We start from the raw sequence: 23,532 nt of genomic DNA, 5'->3' as shown, positions 1-23,532 counted from the left end.
GACCTAACTTTCTGTTGAGAGAGAATAAGGTGTATCTTTGATTCTTCTATAGGAAAACATGTATTATTAATTTATTAGTTAAAAACTAGCTAACATTTATACGCAATTTTCAGCAGAGTTAAATATAGAATTTGAACTGGATTTTGTATACCATACATTTTAGGACATGTGCAAAATAGAATCTAATATTAGCTCTTAATTAATACATACTCATTTAGAGACTATCCTTAGCTTCTACAAAAGTTAACACAGCAAAATCTCTTAACCATTAGTACACCAAATAATTTTTTATTACTCTCATTTTCTCAATCCACGTGCAACAAAAATTTCTTTAATAAATGCTATAAGAGTCGACTTTAAACCGTTGTCATCTCTCTCTTTCATGTTTCCAAAGTTACTTGCATAGAAAACGGAGAGAGCCGTTAATAAGCACCATTGTACATACCCTAAGTAGAATTGGATTTGACGTATACAACTATTGGTTTATGTCTTAATTTAGGGTTGTATACAACTGTATGTCTTTATTTATCGTTCATATCGCTACAATTTAGACCACTATAATATAATGGTCAAAATTTCTCTCGATTAATGTAAGAGTTTCTAGCTTCTAGAACAGATGTGATGGAGCTATCTAGCTATATAATACAATAATAGACAGTTACATTTATTATTTTAAATAAAAATTAGTACATATTATTATAACATATTTTCACAACGATCTAGTAATGTCAATAGTATTGGATACACCATTAAAAAGGTAATTGGATCTGCCAATTAGCACTCAAAGCAGTGTAAAGAGAACACAAAACTCACTATAAATACACCAAGACTATAAACGTGAGCACAAAGCTGTCACCAAGTAGTATGTGAATCCTCCACGACTATAAGCGCGAGCTAGTATCTTGAAAGGAAGATATGCATCCCAAATGGAAACGAGATGCATTTCAAATTTACAGTAAGCATCCCTATGGTTGCATTGACAACAAGAGTGAGACCCACCATAAGGAGCAATAGCTATGGCAATGCCTACAATGGTTAAGTCTTTGGTAGAATATAAGATGGGTCCCATTGAATCCCACCGAAGAAAAAAAAATCAATTCCTAACCATCCCATACAAGGCAGAAAGCTAGAGAAATGAATACAACAGTGAAAAAAAATAATTTTATATTTTCATGTGATCACACTTAAGCTTAAGACTCTTTTGGATTGCATGGATCTTAATGTGTGCCCCTACAATAGCTAAAGTTATAACATTTAATGTTTAAGGCTTACATTTTACTAAATTGTGGTTACCCTAACATATTAATCCCCCCAACCCAGGGATATATAGGCACATGGGCTAGGGGGGTCAATCGTCGTGACGTCGTTTACACGTAGGACGGGAGAAGACTCGGCCCGGTACGCATGGGAAAACCTCGGCCGAATACCACGGCAACTCTCATCCAGTCTCGTGGCACAGCGGGCACAAAAACCGCGGGCATATATTACGCGCACACAAGGATCCACCAAAGGAAAACGCCATCACGTACGTATTCACGATACGTACGGTTTGAAACCATGGAGCTCCACCCTCCTTCATCCTGCGACGACGACGCCGGCAGCTGCCAAAAGACGTCCGTGGCGTGCAACCGCCAGCGCCACAAGATCCTCATCGTGAACCTGCTATATGAACTCATGTTTTTCGCTTTCATGTTCCTATGCTTGTATCACGCGTTGTACGACTTCCCGTCCGAGTTCTCCGTCCAGATCACGGCCATCCACGGCCTCGACCGGGGATTGGTTTGGCACAGGGGGCCGTCGTTTACACGTAAGCTACGGGTGAAGCATGCAAGGCCTGGCAGTCCGGTACGCATGGGAAACCTCGGCCGAATACCACGGTAACTGATCTCATCCGCTACGAGTAGTCTCGTGGCGCGGCGGGCACAAAATCCGCGGGCTTATTAGGCACACAAGGCACACAATCCACCAGAGAAAAAGGCCTTTCGTCACGTACGATTTGAAACAATGGAGCCCCACCCTCCTTCCTCCTGCGACGACAACGCCGGCGCCTGCCAAAAGGCGTCAGAGACGTGCAACCGCCAGCGCCGCAAGATCTTCGTCGTCAACCTGCTATATGAATTCACCAATTTCATTTTCATATTCCTATGCTTGTATCACGCGTTGTACGACTTCCCATCCGAGTTCTCCGTCCAGATTACGGCCATCCGCGGCCTGGACGACGCGGCGCCGGCGTCTCCGACGATCATCTCCCCTGCTATCGACGTCACACTTCACGTCAACAACCGGCGCGGCACGGCGAGATGCTACCGCGGCGGCGAGGCGGTGGTGAGCTACGAGGGCTTCACCGTCGCGTCCGGCACCGTGCCGGGCTTCTGCGCGCAGGGGAAGAGGGCACCGGAGGTGCCGTTCCTGGCGTCGGCCGACGGCGTGGGTCTGCCTCAGCGGCTTTGCGGACGCATGGCCCTGGAGCGGCGTATCGGCGCCATGCAGCTGGAGGTCGAGGTGAAGCTGTTCGGGCGCGACGGCGGCACGGCGCCCAGGCCGACGTGGATGTCGTGCGGGCTGAGGATGGATGAAGCGCAACTGCCGAACACGGCGCATTGCTCGGTGTTGGCTTTGCAGAATTGGTTCTCTCAACCCTTGTTCGGATAATAGAACATTCAGATCAATCTTTTACGGGTTAAGGGATCGCCAAAGGGATTAATTTTCGTCTGGTTTATGAGAATACCGCAGGTGTTCCAATTAGTTAGCTAGTTACATGATTTCAAGTTTTCAACAGCACTCTTTCTTGTATCAGACATTAATGGCATTGATAATTTTACTCCAGCTTGGTCGGAATATTTAGTAATGCAGCTTCAAAAAGATTTGGTCGTGCACGCTACTTTCTTTGTTATGCATTAATTAAACCACAATTAATTAATCTGTAAAGAAGACACACATGAAATTAACATATGTAAAAAGGGATTGAAAATATTTTTGGAAAACGTCCGAGATCGGGCGCCCTACACGCACCAACAAAATCGGGAATCGAGCGCGCCCGCCGCCCACGTGCCGCCACCACGCGCGCCCGCGCCTCCACGCGTCTCCACCACAGCGCACCCCGTTGCAACAGTTGCCCGGATATAAAGGAAACACCCTATTAAGAGGGATTTGTTTCATTTTTTTTCCACTAACAGTGTTTCAGCTATTGTACTCGTGATGTTTTACTATGCATGGATCAAATGTTGTAGTGGATGTTGATATTGTTTTAATAATTTCAACTTGATGGACACGTGGGTTGTTATGTACACAGGGTTTAAGTGTTGTAATAGGTTCAAGTCGTTTGTTGCATACGTTGAATCAAATTGTTTCATCTAACGATCTGACCGTGTTTCACTTTTTTTAAGAATTGAAATATTTTTACGTTATTTGCTGAAACATTGTTTTTTGGACACGTGTGTTGTTATGTACATAGGGTTTAAGTGTTGCAATAGGTTCAAGTCGTTTGTTGCATACGTTGAATCAAATTGTTTCATCTAACGATCTGACCGTGTTTCACTTTTTTTAAGAATTGAAATATTTTTACGCTATTTGCTAAAACATTGTTTTTTATAGGCTGAAACAACGTCTGATTTTTTGGAAACCGTTGTTTCATACGTTGTAGCAAAATGTTTCATGAGGTGATTTGGTTGTGTTTCAGCTTTTCAAAAGACTAAAACATTTCCGATCTATTTATAGAAACATACTCGATCTGCTTGGTAAAACAACGTCCGATTTTTGAAAAAAAAATCAGGCGTCCAATTTATAGGCGCCTCGAATATTTTTTAAGTCATCCCACCTCAACACGATCTCCCCACGCCTCTATTTTCTCGTCCTTTTTTTTGGTAAATTTTGTTGTATTCATGTATTGGACGGACCAATTGCCCATCGGTTCTCCAACGATATGATATTATAGAGCCCTGTACATGACCGGGTGGGTAGGTCTGGAGTTTGGACTCTTGAGCCCGTCGCAAGTCGCAACATGTTTACAACTGGCTTAAATTTCACGCCGGCCAGACGATACCAACCATAACTTTTTGGCAAATTTTGCTACAGGACATCGTGACTTTGCGGTTTTATCTGTAGGACACCGCGCGAAGTGACTTTTGGGGGAAGACACTCCCAAAAGTTGGATATTTGCTGGTGGACACCGCAGCCATTAAAATAATAATTTCCGATTAAAGAGGAGAGAGAAATCGCATGAAATGTCACAAATGCCCTTGGGCCCATATGTCAGCTCTCTCCTCTCTCCCTCTCTTTATCCCTTCTTCCACACTGCCATGGCCGGCGCCACCTCCGGCGGGCGCACAGCACGCGCCCCAGTTCCTGAACATAGCCATGCCTTGCAGCTGTTTGCCATCGCGGAGCCGACCTCCGTCGCGTCGTCCGTCCGGTCCAGCACCAGTGGGCTCCTTCTCCTCACCAGCTCGAGCCTGTCGTCCACAAACGCACCGTCCGAGGTAGGCACGTCGGCGGAGCTCCAGCCAAGGCATGCGAGGAACATTGGCACCGCTGCGCTTCATCTCACGCGCCCGCGATTGCAGGAAGCGGGTGAGGTCGTCGATCTGAAACTAGCGCTTGTACATGGCGGCGGTGGCCTTCTTGGCAGGGTGGACGAACACCTTGTAGATCTGTGTGCCCACAGTGAGGAAGGCGGCGTCGGAGTGCGGGTCCACCGCAATGCCGCTGGGCGGTGTTGTGGGGTAGGGGAGCGGGGCGGAGAAGACCGCCGGCCATGGCAGTGTGGGAGGATGGACGGCCATGGGAGCTCTGCCTCAACCACCACCGCCGCTCAACCTCTAATCCACCGCCTCCAGTGCGTAATCGACCAAGCCGCCACCACCACCAAGTCCCACGCCCCTCCGCGACCCCATTTCACCCCTCACCGGCGCCCAACAACCACCACCGCTATTTTCCCCAAATTGGACCGCCCGCTATCCAATCCTCTTCGCTTCTACCTTCCTCGAACTCGCCAAATTAAAACACCCAGATCGGCTGCTCGCCATCCAATCCTCTTCGCTTGCACCATCGCCATTTCGCTCGACGGGACCGGCCTCTGCACGTGTCCCCTGTCGCTTCTCACAGCGCTGTGCTGCCACACCGAGGGGATAGAGGAAGAAGAGAGAGGAGAGAGCTGACATGTGGGTCCATGGGCATTTGTGACATTTCATGCGATTTCTCTCTCCTCTCTAACCGAAAATTATTATTTTAATGGCTGCGGTGTCCACCAGCAAATATCCAACTTTTGGGAGTGTCTTCCTCCAAAAGTCACTTCGCGCGGTGTCCTATAGCTAAAACCGCAAAGTCATGATGTCCTGTAGCAAAATTTGCCTAACTTTTTCGTTAGGCTCTAAAGCAAGTTTCACCGTTTGACCTCCGACCTATCCGCCATGGCGCCGGCTAAGGATCACGAAGAAACTGATGATTCTTACGGTGTCGTCGACGTATGTAAACCGACTCTAGGCTACAAGCTAGCCATGGCGCTTCTGCTTCCCTTCATCTACATGCTGTTTTTCTTCTCTGTTTTTCTTGTCATGCGGATAACCTACAAGGCCAGCCAAGCAATCGACACCGCTGTTATCTTCAACAAGCCAATCAGTAGCTCGGTCGAGCTCGTCGGCGTCAGGGGGCTGGATCCATCTCTGGCCCCAGGAGCGGCGGCATCGCCGGCTTTCGATCTACTCCTGCGTCTCGACAACGGGGACGCCTGCGGCGACCAGTACCGAGAGGGCGGCAGCGTCAAGGTCTCCTACGCCGGCGTCCCCCTGGCGCACGGGAGCACCCCTGGCTTCCGCTTGGGGGCGAGGAGTTCCGCGACGGTGGCGGTGAACGCGACGAGCGATGGGGTGGGTGTGCCGGAGGAGCTGTTCCGGCTCATGTCGGCGGAGCAAAGGCTAGGCGTGGCTCAGCTGGATATTGGTTTGCAGCTGGGCTGGCCCGGTTGGGAGTCCTACTACTGGAGCGTCGATTTGGATGGTTGAATATGGGCCAAACCCTCAAAGTTTAGCCCAAGGACCAACATCATAGTTTACTAATAATAGCAAAGCAGTATCCCTTATGGATTTTTTTAGTTTATTATATTTATTATGTAAATTAAATTATTGTGCCATTGTCCACTGACCAAAATGGATGCCGTTTATGTTACCTTATACGTGGAAAATCATCATTATGATCATTATATTCTATTGAGATCAATTTTTGATGAATTGAACAGTTATCGATGAATGCACCACAGTTATTCCTCGTTCCTTATGAAATTATACGCTTTGGCATCGAGAAAATACCATCACCTGACCGCTAACAACAATTTGACATTTTAATATTTTTTTATAAAGAAAATTTTATTATATTCCATTATTAAAAAAAAGAGATTTCTATTATACCTAGTTTCGCCATATTGGTAATTTCTCATAATTTCTCCACTCAGCTTGGCTGCCTATCCCTCCATCAGCAACAGATTCCTCCACTCCTCTCTAACGGGATCCTCTGCTGATGAGACTCGTCGTCCCCCCTTCCCTCAGCGTTGAACACACGATTATTTTCATTGGCAACCACCAGCCAAAAGAGAGGGACAGAGAGAGCGTGCACATAAATTGTATAGAAAACCGAGAATTTTTACAATTCTTGAGGAGGTATCACCAAGTACCACTGTTGTCATGTACCAAATAAAATCCAATTGTTTAATTAATAGGGGCACGATGGGGAATAACTTGAAGCAATTGTGGAGACTGGAGAGGTCCTTCCCTTCCCATGACACGCGATGGGAATCACATCCTCTGTCCATTCATCGCATTTGTCCGGCATGACTCATGAGGTGGGCCTAGAGGAAAATGAAGGTCATCGGTTAGCTCAGATCCAACTTACAAGCTTGGGAGGAAGGCTGCGCAAGAGGTGAAATTTTCTAGCATTGGCGAGCTAGAATCCGGGCGACGAACCTAGGAGCTTATGGGAGACAAAGGTCGAACAGCTCAAATCCGCTCGACGAGCTTGGGTGGAAGGGCGGGTAGGCCATGGGAGGTGGTGGCTACCGCCGAGCTAGGAAGGAGGGCAGCTACGAAAGTGGAGGTTGCCGACGAGCTTAGTGGTGGTGGCATATGTGAGGAGGGGTGCTGCATTGCCCTTGTGGTGGATGAGAACAGGAGCGGGCTTGCTGACTCAACACAACACAAACAGAGGGCGGTGCAATAAATTTTTTATGCATTTGTTTTTAGTCAAAAATATTGCTATATTTTTTATACATTTGATCAATAAAATTTGACTAAAAAATAAAATTACTTATAATACGAAATGTTATTATATTAATTAGAAGAAGCAAAATTATGCTGAGTTCACAAAAGAAAACGCAACAAAGAAAAAGAATAACTCGTCAGGATTCATCTTGAATAAACTATATTATTCATCTTGTCTTCCCGGGAGACCAGCCTTCGTCTTGAGCAAACTGCTATTCATGTTGTCCTCCCAGGAGTCCAGGAGAAGCTCCTGTGAAATCGACGTCGTCCCAGAGCTGGGCGCGAAGGCAGCCATGCCGAAATTAGCGTAGTAGTGCAGCTTCATCTCGACGGAAACCTTCGCTGTGCCCTGCTGCAACTCTGAGACAAGAAGGTCGCGTAGATCCTCCGACAACCGGACGTCCTTGCCCCAGGGCACCACCGTGAGCTCGGCCATCGCCCTCCTCCTCACGCAGAAGCCCGGGACGCGCCCCCACGCGAGTGCCACGCCGGAGTAGGACACCACCACGTCCCCGCGGTCGAGACACCATGGCCGGAAGGCGCGCGGGTTCTCGGCGCGCAGCTTGAGGTTGAACGCGGGGGAGACAACCGTGCTGACGGCGGCGACGTCCATCCCCTCGACGGCGGCGAGATCCATGGTGTACTTGGCCTTCTCGCATTCTTTGGAAAGAAGGGCGCCGACGAAGATCCCTAGCAGAAAAACTGGTAACAGTGTCGTCCAGAACAGGAAGCTGACTTTGTTCATTAACCTCAACAAAGGGTCCTCCTCGCTGTCCATGGCTGGCTGATTTTCTTCGTCCGAAATTCAGTTTGATGGTCGATCAAGAGCTAGGGAAGGTGGAAGCTATTGAGATCTTGACAGGAGATATAGCAAAATCCATGCAAAGTGCCGAACATATCGGTTAGAACAGGATTTCTGATACGATACGATTGCACGAGACGTATGACAGACAAGAAGGCATGCATCCCAGAAAAACAAATCTACTGTAATACATTCATCCCAACCGGGGATTGGTTTGGCACAGGGGGTCGTCGTTTACACGTAAGCTACGGGAGAAGCAAGGCCTGGTAGTCCGGTACGCATGGGAAACCTCGGCCGAATACCACGGTAACTGATCTCATCCGCTACGAGTAGTCTCGTGGCGCGGCGGGCACAAAATCCGCGGGCTTATTAGGCACACAAGGCACACAATCCACCAGAGAAAAAGGCCCGAACGGCCCTAATCGAACTCGCGGCGGCAAGTCCAAACTCCACACGAGCGCGGCGAGCGCGAACCCGCATCCCGTTCGGCCACGTCTCCCAGCTCCCGCGAGATCTGGGCCGTCCGCTCTGTCACTTCCCCCACCCTTTATCACCACCTTCCGCGGCTTACGCCGCCCACGCCTCGCTCGCCTAATCCGAAGCCTCGCTCGAAAACTCGCCGCCTCACGCCGGAGAGCATCATCAGTTCATCACCGCCATCTCCCATCGCAGAAGCCATGAGCAATCCCGGTGAGCATACCTCTCCCCTGCTTCGCATTTTGTTGCGTTGTTGCTGTTTTTTTTTTCGGGTGATTCCGTGATTGGGTTTACGGCTAACTGTTTGCGGCGGCGGGTTTCTGATGCAGAGCTCTTGTCAGAGGAAAAGGCCATCCTCGTGGAGACGCTGAAGGTATAACCTCTTCCTCTCTCGTTGTGATGATCGCTTTTTTTTCGGTGTGCTTTGTTGGGTTTCAATCGGAGCGATCGTGCAATGGTGGTTTTTGTTGATTCGGTGATGTGCGTGTGTCATCTGTGCAGAACAAGCTGCAGGCGTTGGCGGAGCAACATGTTGACGTGCTCGAAAGCCTGGCGCCCGTGGTCAGGAAGCGCGTCGATGTGCTCATAGAGATTCAGGTAAAAACAGAACTGCTAAGACTAGAGAGAGCTTCGAGGTGGTGATGTTCGCGGCATATTTTCGTTCATCGTACTGTTTATTATGCAAACCCATTGTGACGTACATAATGACAATATCCTCAATGAAACGTGAGATTGACTAGAGTTTTTGGGTGGTTAATTCCCTCTGTTGCAGAAGCTTGCTTATGCATATTTTAGTACTGTTAAGTTCACAGGTATAAAACGGTTGGATTAGATGCTTTATCCTTAATTATCCTTAGTTGCTTCTATTATCTAAGAAAGTACAAATTATGCTCGTATGCTAGCGATGTCCATTGATTTCGTAAAGAGAATTTTCTTTTTACCTTAGCCTTTTACTGTTATGTAGTTGATTGTGTTATATTTGCTACAAACTTTATTCCACACACCTAAAAGTTTCTAAAACATGTTTAATATTTCAGAGCCAACATGATGAACTAGAAGCGAAGTTCTTGGAGGAAAAAGCTGCTCTAGAAGCTAATTATCAGAAGCTTTATGGACCATTGTACTCAAAGGTATAACACATACTTTTTTGTTGCAATGTAACGCAATCTAGCCTTACCCCACTTATCTTTCTTTTCAAAAAGAGTTGTCTGTTTTGTGTATAGGCAGCTCTTCTTTAAGAAACATATCTTGAATTATGTTTCTGAGTTTTAAATATGATGTGTTGTTCTGGTGACCTTTTTTGTGCTTACAAATTTCCAGCGTTCTGAAATTGTGAGTGGTGTTCTTGAAGTAGAGGGCGAGACTGAAGAAAGAGGTGATATATCATTCTTATTCATACTATAGGTGTTCTGGGCACGTCTGGGGTTATTGATAGATTGGGTACCCTTTTAGTTTTTTTCTATAATCTCACGATGGTTCCATGCAGAGGAAAAGGGTGTTCCAGATTTCTGGCTCAAAGCAATGAAGAACAATGAGATTCTTGCTGAGGAGGTGAGAGGCTTTTCTAGTTTGTAAATTCCCACTTTCTAATTTATCAATGTTTATGTTCTCATGCTCTCATTAGAACTTGAGCTTATTTATTTGTTCAGTGTGCTGATTTGCTTAGTGCCATTTTTTTTAGATAATGAAGTGCCAATGATTCTTGTAATGAATATTTTTTTCCTTTTCCATTGCCAGATCCATGAGAGCGATGAGGAAGCTCTGAAGTACCTTAAGGACATCAAATGGTGCAGAATTGATGATCCAAAGGGTTTTAAGTTCGAATTCTTTTTCGATACAAATCCCTTCTTTAAAAATCAAGTGCTGACTAAAACATACCACATGATTGATGAAGATGATGAACCCATCCTAGAGAAAGCAATTGGGTATATATCATTTTATTTCTGCAAATTTGTGTTTTTATTATGATGAAAAAAAATCTCTCGTGCATTTCCTATTTGAAATATTCCCTGACCGCTTTTTTTCTTAGGACTGAAATCGAATGGCATCCAGGAAATTGTTTGACACAGGAGGTGCTAACAAAAGAGAGTTCAGAGAGCACTAAACCTATAACAAAGACTGAAGAATATGAGAGCTTCTTTAACTTCTTCAGCCCCCCTCAAGTTCCAGAGGATGATGCAAAAATTGACGAAAATACCGTAAGTTGAACAAGTAATTATTCTACATACATTGATTCCTGAAACATTATGCCCAAACTTATGGCCTTTTTCGCTGCTGCTGCTTAACAGGCTGAAGAATTGCAGAACCAAATGGAACGAGATTATGACATTGCGTAAGCTATTATGCTCCATTGCATTCTTAACCGATTAGAATTGTTTTTTTTCTAAAGGAGAAGTGATTACTATTGTGTTATTATGCATGATACGTTATACTGAAAGACACAATTCTTCAAATTATTTATGAAACAACATACTTCCTGTATATATTATCTCGTTATAAATTAGCTTGCCCATGTTGCCAGATCTACTCTCAGGGACAAGATTATACCACATGTTGTTTCTTGGTTCACTGGAGAGGCTGTTCAAGACGAGGATTATGGTGCTTCTTGGGTGGATGATGAAGAGGATGATGACGATGAATATAGTGATGAAGAAGCATAGGGCATTCAAGTGTCGTTTGTTCTACTGGGGTATTAGAACGTTAGATGCTTTTATATCCATTGTTATCCCTCTATTTTGAACGGAAGGCTGGCAGAGTTGCTAGATTGCAGGGTGAGCGACCTGGGAGTGCAAGCAGCAATACTTTTTTTTTATCTTAGTTCTCAGAAGTCAGAAGTGGACTGAAGGATATGCAACTACTAAGTTGATTTCTATTAAGTTATTAGTGGTGGATTCACTTTTCTACGTGTTTTTTTTATTTTCTCCTATTGTTGCCATATATTATGCTCGGCTGGTCAAAACTATAGTGCCATCATTATTGTCACTATGTACAATCTTTGCTAGGCGGATGTAGCTTCCAAATATATATGGGACGTAGAATGGAGATGTTCACTCGATAAGAGCAATTAAACACAACACATATCCGTATTTATAGTTCAATCGCATAATTGCCTCGATCATTGTTTGTGGCATGCATGCGTTGTGAAGAGATAAACTAATATGTTGGACGTTCACACCTTGTATACCTAATTTTGATGACCCAAGACTTACTATAAGGGGGGTAGGGGGTCTTTGGGGGAGGGGGGTAAGACGACACGTGTCGTAGCTGGGTTAGTCGACCCACCCTGCCTATGGCATATGGGTAGATCCGCCCTGGCTTGCACCCCACCTCGTTTGCCCCTATATAGAATCAGCCAATGTCAAAATTTGAATTTTAAAACTTAAATTTGAAGTTGATTGTAAAATTTTTTCATCGAAATTTATTTTTTTAACATTGACTTTTAACTCGCTAAGGACACATATAAAAGTTTTACTCATATTTTTTATCTAATATGTCATATGGCATATTATCAGCCTATGGCCAAACGATGGGGCCCCTTAATAATAAGTTCTCGGTCCTCGAAAAAAATTGTCAGTTGTTCTCGTGCATTTGTACCTTATTGTCATTTATTTCTGTTGTAACTAAAATTGATTTTCACGTAATCAATCACAATATTTAAGACAACGGTACTCCGTACTCCTGGCATTAGTTTGACCAGGTGCTTGCTCAAAATTCATACGAAGAGAGTACTTATTTTTCTTTGGGTAAAATCTATCCAATGCGCATGTACAGTTTGGTCTTCAACAAACAACCCTTCCGTAGCCATCCAATCATTTAATGATGGCTGAGATACGGCCACGTGGATACGGCTACGAAGAGACCGAGAAAAATATTCAGGATATCTAACACACAGGCACATGTAAAAGTTGGATTATTCATATAAAAATTCTAAGATACACCACTGCACATGTCATGCATGCTACATTTTTTTCTTGTTTATTTTTGTACGAGTGTTGAAGATATTCGGCACGATCGGTGTTACACATTTGTCTTTCGTATAAATTATGGTTTAATTAACACATAACAGAAAAATAGCGTGCACAACCAAATCTTTGTTGAAGCTGCCTTACTAATTATTCCGATCGACCAAGCTGAAGTAATTATTAATGCAATTACTGTCTGATACAAGAAATACGCTAACCAATTGGAACACCTGCATGCGGTACCATTCTCATGAACCAGAGGAAATCCCTTTGGCGATCCCTTTATAGATCGGCAGAGATTTTTGAGTTTAATTTCCCTTTGACCACTGTAAAAGATTGATCCTAATCTTCTGTTATCCGAACAAGGGTTGAGAGAACCAATTCTGCAAAGCCAACACCGTGCAATGTGCCGTGTTCGGCAGCTGCGCTTCATCCATCCTCAGCCCGCACGACATCCACGTCGGCCTGGGCGCCGTGCCGCCGTCGTCGCGCCCGAACAGCTTCACCTCGACCTCCAGCTGCATGGCGCCGATACGCCTCTCCACCGCCATGCGGTCGCGAAGCCGCTGAGGTAGACCCACGCCGTCGGCCGACGCCAGGAACGGCACCTCCCGTGCCCTCTTCCCCGGCACGCAGAAGCCCGGCACGGTGCCGGACGCGACGGTGAAGCCCTCGTAGCTCACCACCGCCGCGGTAGCATCTCGCCGTGCCCCGCCGGTTGTTGACGTGAAGTGTGACGTCGATGGCAGGGGAGATGATCGTCGGAGCCGCCGGCGCCGCGTCGTCGAGGCCGCGGGTGGCCGTGATCTGGACGGAAAACTCGGATGGGAAGTCGTAGAATACGTGATACTCCCTTCGTCTCAAAATAAGTGCAGCCATGATTTTTCGCGTCCAACTTTGATCATTCGTCTTATTTTAATTTACATAAGTCACGAGTAAAGTATTGTTCATGTTTTATCATCTTATAACAACAAAAATGTTAATTATAAAAAAATTTCAAATAAGACGGACGATTAAAGTTGAGCGCGGAAACTCATGGCTGCACTTATTTTGGGATGGAGGTAGTACGAATACGAAAATGTAATTGGTGAATTCATAAAGCAGGTTAACGACAAAGATCTTGCGGCGCTGGGGGTTGCACGTCGCTGACGCCTTTTGGCAGCCGCCGGCGTGACGAAAGATTGCTAAGGGGCGATCGATTGCCCCTAGCGATCGCCCCCCTCTCCTCTCCTCCACGCGATTTTCTTTCTTGGCACCGTATTACTTTTCTATTTTAGTAAATTTATACACCCAAAGTTTATAAATCAAAAGTTTATATATCCGATTCAAATTTAAATTTGAATTCAAATATTTTATATATGTAGTATTTTATACATCTAAAGTTTATACACCTAAAGTTTATAGACCTAAAGTTTATAAGCCAAAAGTTTATATACCCGATTCAAATTTGAATTTGAATTCAAATATTTTTTTATATATAGTATTTCTATGCATATAAAGTTTATACACCTAAAGTTCATAGACCCAAAGTTTATAAGTCAAAAGTTTACATACCCGATTCAAATTTGAATTTGAATTCAAATATTAGTTTATAGACCCAAAGTTTATAAGTCAAAAGTTTACATACCAGTTTCAAATTTAAATTTAAATTCAAATATTTTTTATATATAGTATTTCAATACATAATTTTTTTTAACTTTGTTTTTTTATTTTTTTTAAAATTTATGGTGTAGTAGGAAGAGAAGAAGGGGAGGAGCTAGGAAGGGAGAAGAGAGTGTATAGGGGGATGGGGAGCGATGAATCGCCCATTAGCCACACACACATATACATACATACATACATACATACATATATATATACATATATATATATATATATATACATATATATATATATATATACATATATATATATATATATATATAGTTGTTGCGACTCGCGAGTGTTCGCTCGTCGCGAGCGCGGTCCGATATATATAGCTGTCGCTCGCTCGGCTGCACATGCATGTGCATGTAATTAGCACCGCGTATTTCGGCACCTGGGCAGAGGGAGCACAACTTTCCGAAGCCAACCGTAACAAATCGATATAGAAAAAGCGGACGAGTCTACGGCTCGGGTGCCCGATCGATTTGGAGAAAAATCGGGCGCTGACGTCAGTATGACGTCAGTGTCCGATTTACGTGCAAAACTACTTTAAACTGATTTTTCTCTTAAATTACTTATCTAAATCATGATCCGATTGTACCATTAAATTCGTTGCAATTAAATCTTCAAAACAAGACCACACATGCATATATTCCGATGAAAAAAAAAATTATCTTATTATTGAATTATTTTTAAATGTTGCACGATGTTCCACCAAGTATATCGGAATTGCTTCACTATGTAGATCGAAAATGTTTCACTCGTTTAAATCGGGTGTTGTTTCACCTTATATAAAAACAATGTTTCAGCAAATAGCGAAAGAATGCTTCAGTTCACTACAACATTTGATCCATACATAGTGAAACATTATAAGTACACTAGGTGAAACATTTTTCGGTGGAAAAAAAATAAAACGAATTCCCTTAATAGAGGGTTTCCAAAATATGTGGGTTTTTTGTTGCAATGGAATATTTCAGTTCACTGCAACATTATATCTATACATAATAAAATATTGTGAGTACACTAGTTGAAACATTTTTAGTGGAACAAAAAATAAACCAAGGGTTCCAAAATATATGGTTGATTTGTTGTAGGTGGGGGCAGGCACTGTTGTGAGGCCCAGTGGTGCACGGGGGGGCAGGGGTGGGGGGAGCGCCCGATTTTTGCTCCCCCGCCTGGTCGACCGGATGGTATCATCATCGAGAAAAATCTCTTGCATGCATGCATGCATGATTACAGTTTGTGACGTTTTTGCATGATTAATTTGAGGATGTAAAATTGGTTATCCCGCATGATTCCACACGAGTATTAGCTTTGCCTCCATTATATTACTAAATATCACTAGTAAATATTACGAAAAAAATTATTATATTGAAAAAACTATATAGAAAATCCAATTTTCTAGTATTTGATATTGAAGCTTTAATTATTCTCACAAAACATCTTCTTAGATTGTTAGACACCTGTTCTTTCAAATACAAGTATACTAAAGATTTAAAACTTTGTACTTTGGATTATGTATGAATAAAAAGTTATCATTAGAAACTTTTGACGTAAACGAAAAAATTCCATTCATAAACTTTATACATAAAAAATATTTCTATTCAAAAATTTTAGGCATGCATAAATAAAAAAACATTCAGTAAGTTTATACATAAAATATTTCCATTCATAAAGGTTATGCATAAATAAAAAATTCCATTTATAAACTTTATATATAAAATGTTTTCATTCATAAACTTTATGCATAATCTAAAAAATTCCATTCATAAACTTTGTAAACAAATAAAAAATCATATTTTGAAACTTTTATAATAGTAATAAAAATATTTGCTCACCATATTTGCACATCCAGTGATCCAAAATTTGCAAGATTTGAGGTTAGATTTTCCGTCGACAGAACTTTAGCAATTTCGTAAAAAAAAAAAAAAAAAAAAAAAAAAAAAAAAAAAAAAAAAAACCTAATAAGAACAAGGAGAGTGCACCAATTGCAAGATGCAACCAACTAGATCTACGATCACCAAAAACATTGGACATCATAACATGTAGCACTTCGTAGCGTAGGTAACAGGTGTTTTCTTTCAAGAAGTGATTTATTCCATGATAATCATGAGAATGAATCATTTCAGTAAGTTCTTGGTTCGTTCCATAATTCATCACAGGATTCAGTGCCAATGTTCTTTAAAAGAGTCAGCACACTAGATCCTTCATGCAGTATACAGCAAATACAAACCATCCAATCAAGAGAGAAGAGAAGGCTGCCATCCCTATTAGGAAAGGCCAGCCAGCCATTAAAATGCCAACGCATGTCACAGTTAGAAAAGGAAAGAATGAACGAACAACAGACATTTTATCCACCCATTGGCCACGCAACCAAACAAGAGCAGCCACATTCAACACATTCCACTTCACGGAGCCATTGTAGGCAAGCCGATTCAAGCAGTTTGCCACAAATGAGTAGCAATTGCAGGTAAACAGATTATAGAACTTGTGCCCGAAACTTCTCATGCCCAGTTGCAGAGCGTCGTCCCAGGAAATCGCCGTTCCTGCTTCTGCATGCTTGTAGGACCGCTCACATACATGTGTCGCGAGATTAACAGGAAAGCAACACTAGTCAAGAGAAAAAAAGAACATACAGAGTGTCAAGAAAACTAACCTATTTGAAATGACACTACTATTTTTTTTAATGAAATGACAATTGACAAGAAGTTTATCTATGGATTAAGATGATACAAAAACATCTTATGCAACTTCAGCACATATTTGACGTTTTTGACAAGTTATTTGTAAATAACACACTAACACTGCTATCATTAAATAAATATTGGAATTGATCAACAGATTTTCATGAGCAAACGCTAGTAATATTCAGCCTTTGCCCAATTGCCCTTGTTCTAGCCATGTACTGTCATGATCAGTCCGTGATACCTGGCACTGGCTGAAGCCCCAGGTTCAGTGTCCCCAACTCATAATTTTTATATTTCTTTCACTTTTTTCTCAAGCATGGAAATTTTAAAATATGTTTTATCATTACTTAAATAGCCCACTGTTTAAAGATTTCTATATTTAGGAATTAGCTTGGAAAATGTTCTCTTTAAAGAACAGTAAGATCATGAAAATTTTGTTTCAAGCAACTTAAGTAGAGAGGAAGTTCAGATTGTTTTCTTGCAACAGCAGCACAAATCATTTTGAAGCTATTGACACAGGAAGTAAATGTCAAAATAACATACTAGTAGTGTGTTTTTTTTAAGTCAACAAGGGTTTTCATGGATCCTATAGCTATGAGGGTTGCCATTTTGGATGAATAAACTACTATCAAGTAGGTTGAATTATGTACACCATTCCAAATGAAGAAATGAAAAATATTCGAATCATGCATACCTTCTTTCTGTCAAGCTGGAGATATCTCGCAATAGAACCATATGCAAAATTATCCATGCTCACCAGATTTGAACCAGCAAAATCCAAGACAGTCCCATCCTCTCGACAGATTCCAGCATGCCCTATGTAAGGAGCAAGCCACGAGACAATAGGAAGAGGAGTCCAAACAATGCAACAAGGAAATCTTGCTCTCTTAGGATCTATCTCGCCAACTGGCCACAACTCCTGCAGTGAATTGCTGGAACTAGCATCTTCGTCATCAAAAGCTGCTCCAGCATCCATTGAGGAAATTTTGTTTGGTGCCATTGTTGTTACTTGTACTTAAACGAAATCAGATTTGACTAGCTTCCATCGCAAGATCTTCGCATTCCCTGAAATTAATGACAAAAATTTAGGCCCCCATACTTCAGGACAAAAAGTAATAGATGAAGACTCAATCATATATCCAGTTTGGTACCTCTGTTATGACAAATACACAAACAAAATGTCATGTCACAATAAAATCTAATAAAAGATGTTGAATATGGAAAAAGAGATGAGAGCAAAACAATTTCTTGAATAGAACAAACTTTGTTAACTTCCTTTACAAATTCTCCACAGATCAAATCATTACCTATGCGGCCATTCATTACAAACTTTAGTCCTTCCCCAGTTCATCATCTTTCAAACTCCTAATCCCTTTTTGGCTAGTACAATTATTGTAGTATCTTAATTCTCAAGGAGAGCATCAAGGCATCAAAATGAAAAAAGAAACAGCTACAACGGCCCTGATTAGCACCAAATGGCAGTTTTAGACTTTATACTACCCCAAATAGTAAACTACTTCAACAAAGATCATCAAGAATACATGAGTCATTAGTGCACTTGGTGACATCATCTTCTGAGCTCAGCTCACGCAAGGGGCAGAGTTACCGCCGCGGCGAGAACCTTATTAGCCATTAGATTATGTACAATAGCAGGCTATAAGCTAGCTGCAAACATATTTTAAGAAGAAAAATAAGGAGAAAGAATGGCAGTGTAGCACGGACTCCAAGACGAAGTGTGTGTATGACAGGTGGGACCAAGTATTAATAGTGTAGTATGTAACTATTGTATGAATGATGTATTTGATTGGCTATAGATGAATTGAAGCTAGTAGTTGGGTACACTATTAAGCTTCCTCTTACAAAATTTGTTTGTACCCAACCGCACAAACTAGTAAACGCCTATGTCGATTCGAACAAAAGTACTACTCCTATACATTCCGGATCAATTATTCGATCTGCTTCGATACCACATAACCACATAGTCATATGTAATAGTTTCATCCTCGCTGGGGAAAAGAAAAACACAAACACAGCAGAGGGAAAATCGAATCGTAAACTAGCCCCCAAAACCCCCCGTCCTTCCCCAACACTGCCGCAGCCAGCACGGCCACGAACCAACCGAACCTAACAGAGCAGAGATCGAGAGGGGAGCAACTCACCGCGGTAGCTGGTGCGACGGGAGGAGGTAGGCGGCCCGCGCGATCCGGCGAGGGGGGGACTCGGGGGTGAGCTCTTGCGGTCACTTCGCTTCGGATTCGGGCTTCGGACTCGGGGACAGGGAGGCGCGGCGCGGGCTATAGAGGAAGACGAAGGGGAGAGAGGGAGGTGGGGGTGGGAAAGGTGCATGCACCTGCAGCTCAGCAGCTGCATCTGCAGCCGCGCCAGGCGCTAGCTGGACGCGATGGGCGGCGCAAATGGTAAGCGCACACGCCGGATTGCGGACTTGCCCGTTTCTTGCTGTTGCTTGCTGCAACTGCGTTGCTGCTGGAAGAGTGGTTCCACCGTTTTCCATCCAGCTTGGCAAGGAGGGCTCCATGTGCCAGTGATAGGCGGAGCCGCTTGTTTCTTGCCGTGGCGGGAGATCCAGCCGTCCGTTCGCTCGCGCGGCGGTGGAGATGGACGGCCATGCCGACAACTTGAGGCTGGAGCTGGTTAGGCTGCTCTCTTTAGCACAACTCCAGTTCCAAGATTTCTAGAAGTTGAGTAATTTTAGCTTCATAATTTTTTTTAATTTAGATCTACAATTATGTTGACGGTTGGTCGGTGTTCTGTTGTTCTTTAAATTGTGTCTAGAATTTTCAGATGGTTAGAACGGTGATGAACCTTTCCTTGATTTCAAGTGCATTGTGATGAACTGATGATCATGATGGAATTGGTTCTATTCCTTTAAAAATGGGAGTGGTCTTGCTGGAATTGTTTAGAGAGAAAAAAAATCGTGACCTTCGATGAATTAGCCAATTCGGGCTACAAGTTGAAATAAATAGCAACACGTCCATCTAACAAAATGAATCACTGGATATGTCGCTGTCAGATTTGCACAATGTGAATGTATCATGGAATGAATAAATATAATGTGATACACATGTCGACTTTTATAAACAGACTTCGGAGAGTGTTGAAATTGACCTCTCCGAACAGCTTGCCTACTGTTCTAGTACTAAAATGGTGGCTGACCGACTGACTGAGCGGTGAGCACCCCGGTTGGTGTCTTGGTGATATATCCAAATCCAATGCATGCCTCAGTCTCTTTTGTTGAGAACTTGAGAGAACCACATGATTTTGCGGAGCTGTCTTTTTTCCCACCTGATACCCTATCATCTTTATACTCCCTCCGTTTTTTAATAGATGACGCCGTTGACTTTTTCTCACATGTTTGACCATTCGTCTTATTCAAAAAATTTACGTAATTATAATTTATTTTGTTATGAGTTGTTTTATCACTCATAGAACTTTAAGTGTGATTTATATCTTATACATTTGTATAAAATTTTTGAATAAGACGAATGGTCAAACATGTGAGAAAAAGTTAACGGCGTCATCTATTAAAAAACGGAGGTAGTATTGCTGAACAACCAACGTGTGTCACCTTATTCACCCCTAGTCTTCAACTTGTGTATTGAAAATGAAGCTGGGGAACGCCGCTGTAGTGTCCCTGCCAGGCAAAACTAAATCAGAATGCTTCTTTATACCATGGCGATGCATCGTTGGCTATTTTAGAATAGTGCAAGGCAAACCATATTGCATGAAAATAAGATAAATTGATGAAAAAGCAGGAATCAAAAACAGTATCCTTACTTCAGGGTGGGCAGGGTCATCTTCTTTATAACAGACGGGTGCTTCAGTACAAAAGCTTTCCACTCCTCTTTGCTAATCCTGTTATCCTTGTCAGTGTCAGCATCCTCAAATGTCTGCAGAATAACTCAATTAGAGATTCCTAGTGCTAGGTGAATAAACAAAAAAGGGCTCAAGGAGAAGAAAATGTTAATACCTTGTCTAGTATGGCTTCCACAAGATCATCAGACAGCTGCACCTCTGACTCCAATAAGGTAGCAACAACCATTTGTTTTACCTGAACGAGAAAAAAAAAAGGAGCTTTGTGGTTAGTTTTAACTTCACACTGGAAGCATATGCTGCAGAGCTGGCTTGTCTACATTTCAGAATTCCTTACATTTAAGAGTCAAGACTTATTATGATTTATTTCATGTCGTGACTTTATATAGTTTACTCATCAAGTTTCACAAGGAAACTACAAGAATTACAAGATGATAGCGTGGTTCCTGAAGATGACAAAAGCTGTCACCAGTTTCAGTAATTCGTGAAAAGGTTCAATAAGAAACTCGAAGGATTCCAATTATTTAGCAATTGGCAAACATGCGAACAGAAATGATCAAATGATGCTGCCTCGAAGCTGGGGGATAGAAAGACTGACACTGATATGGCAAAGTCTTGAGTACCAAAAGTTCTCACACAATAAACTTCATACAAGATTAATCAATGGCTTAACATATCTGTTCAAAAGTCAAACTGATGTATTTGCAAAACAATAGAGCATACCTCTTCACGTTCAATGAAACCGGTTTGCCTCAAATCATATAATCTGAATGAAACTGAAAGAAGCACAAAACCCCCAAAAGAATTAATGGTTGATATATAATTCAACATATAAAGAAATTCTTGATGATCACCGAGATGAAGCACACTTACAATCAATTTTGTCTTCAAGAGGAGTATTAGGATGAAATACACTTATTGCGTGAATAAACTCTTCAAATTCAATAACAGAATTTTTCTTTTCATCAAACAGATCAAAAACCTAAATGGAGAAGAAAAGCTAACTCAAATGGTAGCAAAAAAAAAATCAAAAATTGAATTTGTTTTAATCATAATATGTAATCAGAGCTTGTGTCTTGACATTACCACAAAGCATTGCCTAACAAATAATACAGTAGGTAACAAGAACAACGGGTTTGAATTAAGATCTTTACTTTGCAAGGAACATCATTCCCTATTTAATTCTTTGCATCATACGTAGAGCTCAAAGTATGTGTTCAAAGCAAGTAAAATGATGAAACTATGAGAGTCTGTCAATTAGTTGGTCATCCTAGGAAACTCAAAACAAAACAACTCTTAAAATGCTTCAGTGGCCAAATGCCCAAATAGGTAACGGCGGTATTTGAGCGGAGAGGAGTTCGAGAATAAGCCTTTTTCACTTACTCTATCTAGAAAAAGATTCTTTCCAGCCGGTGTTCTAAACAAGGCTAATTGCAGCTCTTCCTGAAAAAACAAGTACAAACATTCACAGTTAGTGACCAAAAAAAGGTAACACTATAACATTTTCCACTGTAAAATCTTCACCTGGAAGATATCATCCAGTTACAAGCGTACAATTATAGAAATTCTATTGGGGCTAGTCGCAGCATATCTTTCTATCTCTGATGTTTACATGTCTACTCTCCATGTAAACATTTGACATTTCGGTCATTTTTTCCTTTTCTGCTCTCCGTAAATTACTAACTAGCAAGTCCTTTTCAACATGCATGAGGGCACCATACTAAACTACTGGATTGCAACCTGGTTAACCCGTCCTAATTGGTTCAAAAGACTTGTTAGTTTATTTTTTTTCCTTGTTGAATAACTAAAATGAAGAATTCCAGTGTCCTTTTCCTTTTTGCAAGTAGAAGAGTTACAGAGTTTAGTAAACCGAAATCTACTAGCATCGTAACCATAGTTCCAATTCTGCAGTATGGATCGACCAAACTGAACCAATGGGCTAAAAAGAATCAAAGGAGTACACGTCTCACCAAATGTGCTGTAAAAGAAGAAGAAGAATAGTTTATCATTAACCTTATGGATCAGGCCGTCATCGACGATGGAGCAGCTGATCTTCTTGTAGAGCTCGTACAGTGCCTCCACCTCGTTCACCGAGACTGCCGGCGATCACAACCCGATGATACCATATTACCATTTAAGGCCACGGACGAAACGCAGAAGCTGAACAGGGGTGGGCGGCTCTGTACTTACAGCAGCGGGACTCGTCGGCGAGGTCGGCGAGCTCACGGAAGGTGAGGCGGCCACCGGCGCGGCGGCGCGCGCGGGCGGCGAGTGTAGCGGGCAGCAGCCCCGGCGGGCGCTTCTGGAAGCATTGCGCCGCCGCGAACACGACCGCGTCCACCAGGGCGAGCACCGGAATCAGCGCCGCGCACGCGAGCTCCCCCAGCGTCAGAGAGCTCCCCGAATCCTACCAAATCCCGCAATTCCGCAGACGACGACGTAAACAGATCAGAAGTCAGAACGAGCACGAGACCCACAAGAGGGGAAAACAGAAGACCCAGATGAAATGCAGCGGCGGCAAGCCGCGGGGGGCGCGCTACTACGACTTACGAGAGAGTTGGAGGAGCGGGAGGAGTCCATCGGCCGTGCCGCCGGCGGCGAACCATCGAGTGGCGGGGGCCTGCCTCCTCGGCGTACGTCGTTGCAGCTCGCGGCGGGCGCGGTAATGCCGTCGAAGTGGGGAATTTCCGGATTGGCGGGTCTGGGGTGTCCGTGAAATTGCTGTGGATGGATCAAGTTCGGGCAGATGCGTGAGTGGGTTCGATACGATTTGCCGCTTGGCGTCATCCAATCAATCATTCACAGATCCACCGTGGCAACACGCCGGCCTCGCTGCAAAATGATTGGCTCACCGGTTTTAATTTGGTTGGTTGGTCTACGCA

At 43.0% G+C, this 23,532-nt stretch overlaps 5 protein-coding genes across 6 annotated transcripts; 2 read left to right on the top strand and 3 right to left on the bottom strand.

The window, feature by feature from the left end:
• The first annotated feature begins 5,398 nt into the window (after positions 1 to 5,398).
• On the top strand, positions 5,399 to 6,205 carry LOC107275327 (uncharacterized). The gene has a single exon (XM_015783572.3). The coding sequence runs from the start codon at positions 5,409 to 5,411 to the stop codon at positions 5,997 to 5,999; it is 591 nt and encodes a 196-aa protein (XP_015639058.3). The 5' UTR covers positions 5,399 to 5,408; the 3' UTR covers positions 6,000 to 6,205.
• A 993-nt stretch (positions 6,206 to 7,198) lies between these two features.
• LOC9271980 (uncharacterized) lies at positions 7,199 to 8,205 on the bottom strand. Its single transcript, XM_015791203.3, has one exon. It carries the CDS (start codon positions 8,023 to 8,025, stop codon positions 7,411 to 7,413), a length of 615 nt encoding a protein of 204 aa, XP_015646689.1. The 5' UTR covers positions 8,026 to 8,205; the 3' UTR covers positions 7,199 to 7,410.
• Positions 8,206 to 8,498: 293 nt separating this feature from the next.
• LOC9269473 (nucleosome assembly protein 1-3) lies at positions 8,499 to 11,427 on the top strand. The gene is made up of 10 exons (XM_015789299.3): positions 8,499 to 8,739; positions 8,856 to 8,899; positions 9,028 to 9,123; positions 9,564 to 9,656; positions 9,847 to 9,901; positions 10,013 to 10,077; positions 10,264 to 10,451; positions 10,556 to 10,724; positions 10,815 to 10,858; positions 11,048 to 11,427. The coding sequence occupies exons 1-10, from the start codon at positions 8,727 to 8,729 to the stop codon at positions 11,184 to 11,186; spliced, it is 906 nt and encodes a 301-aa protein (XP_015644785.1). The 5' UTR covers positions 8,499 to 8,726; the 3' UTR covers positions 11,187 to 11,427.
• A 4,766-nt stretch (positions 11,428 to 16,193) lies between these two features.
• Positions 16,194 to 19,246, bottom strand: LOC4325934 (protein REVERSION-TO-ETHYLENE SENSITIVITY1). Its single transcript, XM_015765517.3, has 3 exons — positions 18,979 to 19,246; positions 17,514 to 17,884; positions 16,194 to 16,742 (listed from the first exon to the last, which is right to left on the bottom strand). The coding sequence occupies exons 2-3, from the start codon at positions 17,817 to 17,819 to the stop codon at positions 16,323 to 16,325; spliced, it is 726 nt and encodes a 241-aa protein (XP_015621003.1). The 5' UTR covers positions 17,820 to 17,884; positions 18,979 to 19,246; the 3' UTR covers positions 16,194 to 16,322.
• Positions 19,247 to 19,807: 561 nt separating this feature from the next.
• Positions 19,808 to 23,473, bottom strand: LOC4325933 (calcineurin B-like protein 10). 2 transcript variants are annotated; one of them, NM_001401534.1, is made up of 9 exons: positions 23,201 to 23,473; positions 22,841 to 23,057; positions 22,664 to 22,746; positions 22,034 to 22,093; positions 21,524 to 21,632; positions 21,374 to 21,426; positions 20,808 to 20,888; positions 20,615 to 20,727; positions 19,808 to 20,471 (listed from the first exon to the last, which is right to left on the bottom strand). In NM_001401534.1, the coding sequence occupies exons 1-9, from the start codon at positions 23,447 to 23,449 to the stop codon at positions 20,417 to 20,419; spliced, it is 1,020 nt and encodes a 339-aa protein (NP_001388463.1). In that variant the 5' UTR covers positions 23,450 to 23,473; the 3' UTR covers positions 19,808 to 20,416. The 2 variants fall into 2 exon arrangements, with proteins under 2 accessions (NP_001388463.1, XP_066160489.1); XM_066304392.1 differs by lacking the exons at positions 21,374 to 21,426; positions 21,524 to 21,632 and having other exon boundaries at positions 19,817 to 20,471; positions 23,201 to 23,464.
• Positions 23,474 to 23,532: the final 59 nt, after the last annotated feature.

Source organism: Oryza sativa, chromosome 1, assembly GCF_034140825.1.
Source record: "Oryza sativa Japonica Group chromosome 1, ASM3414082v1".
NCBI classification, from domain to species: domain Eukaryota; kingdom Viridiplantae; phylum Streptophyta; class Magnoliopsida; order Poales; family Poaceae; genus Oryza; species Oryza sativa.
The sequence above is the reverse complement of the archived record's forward strand: the minus strand, read 5'-3'. Positions and strand labels throughout refer to the sequence as shown.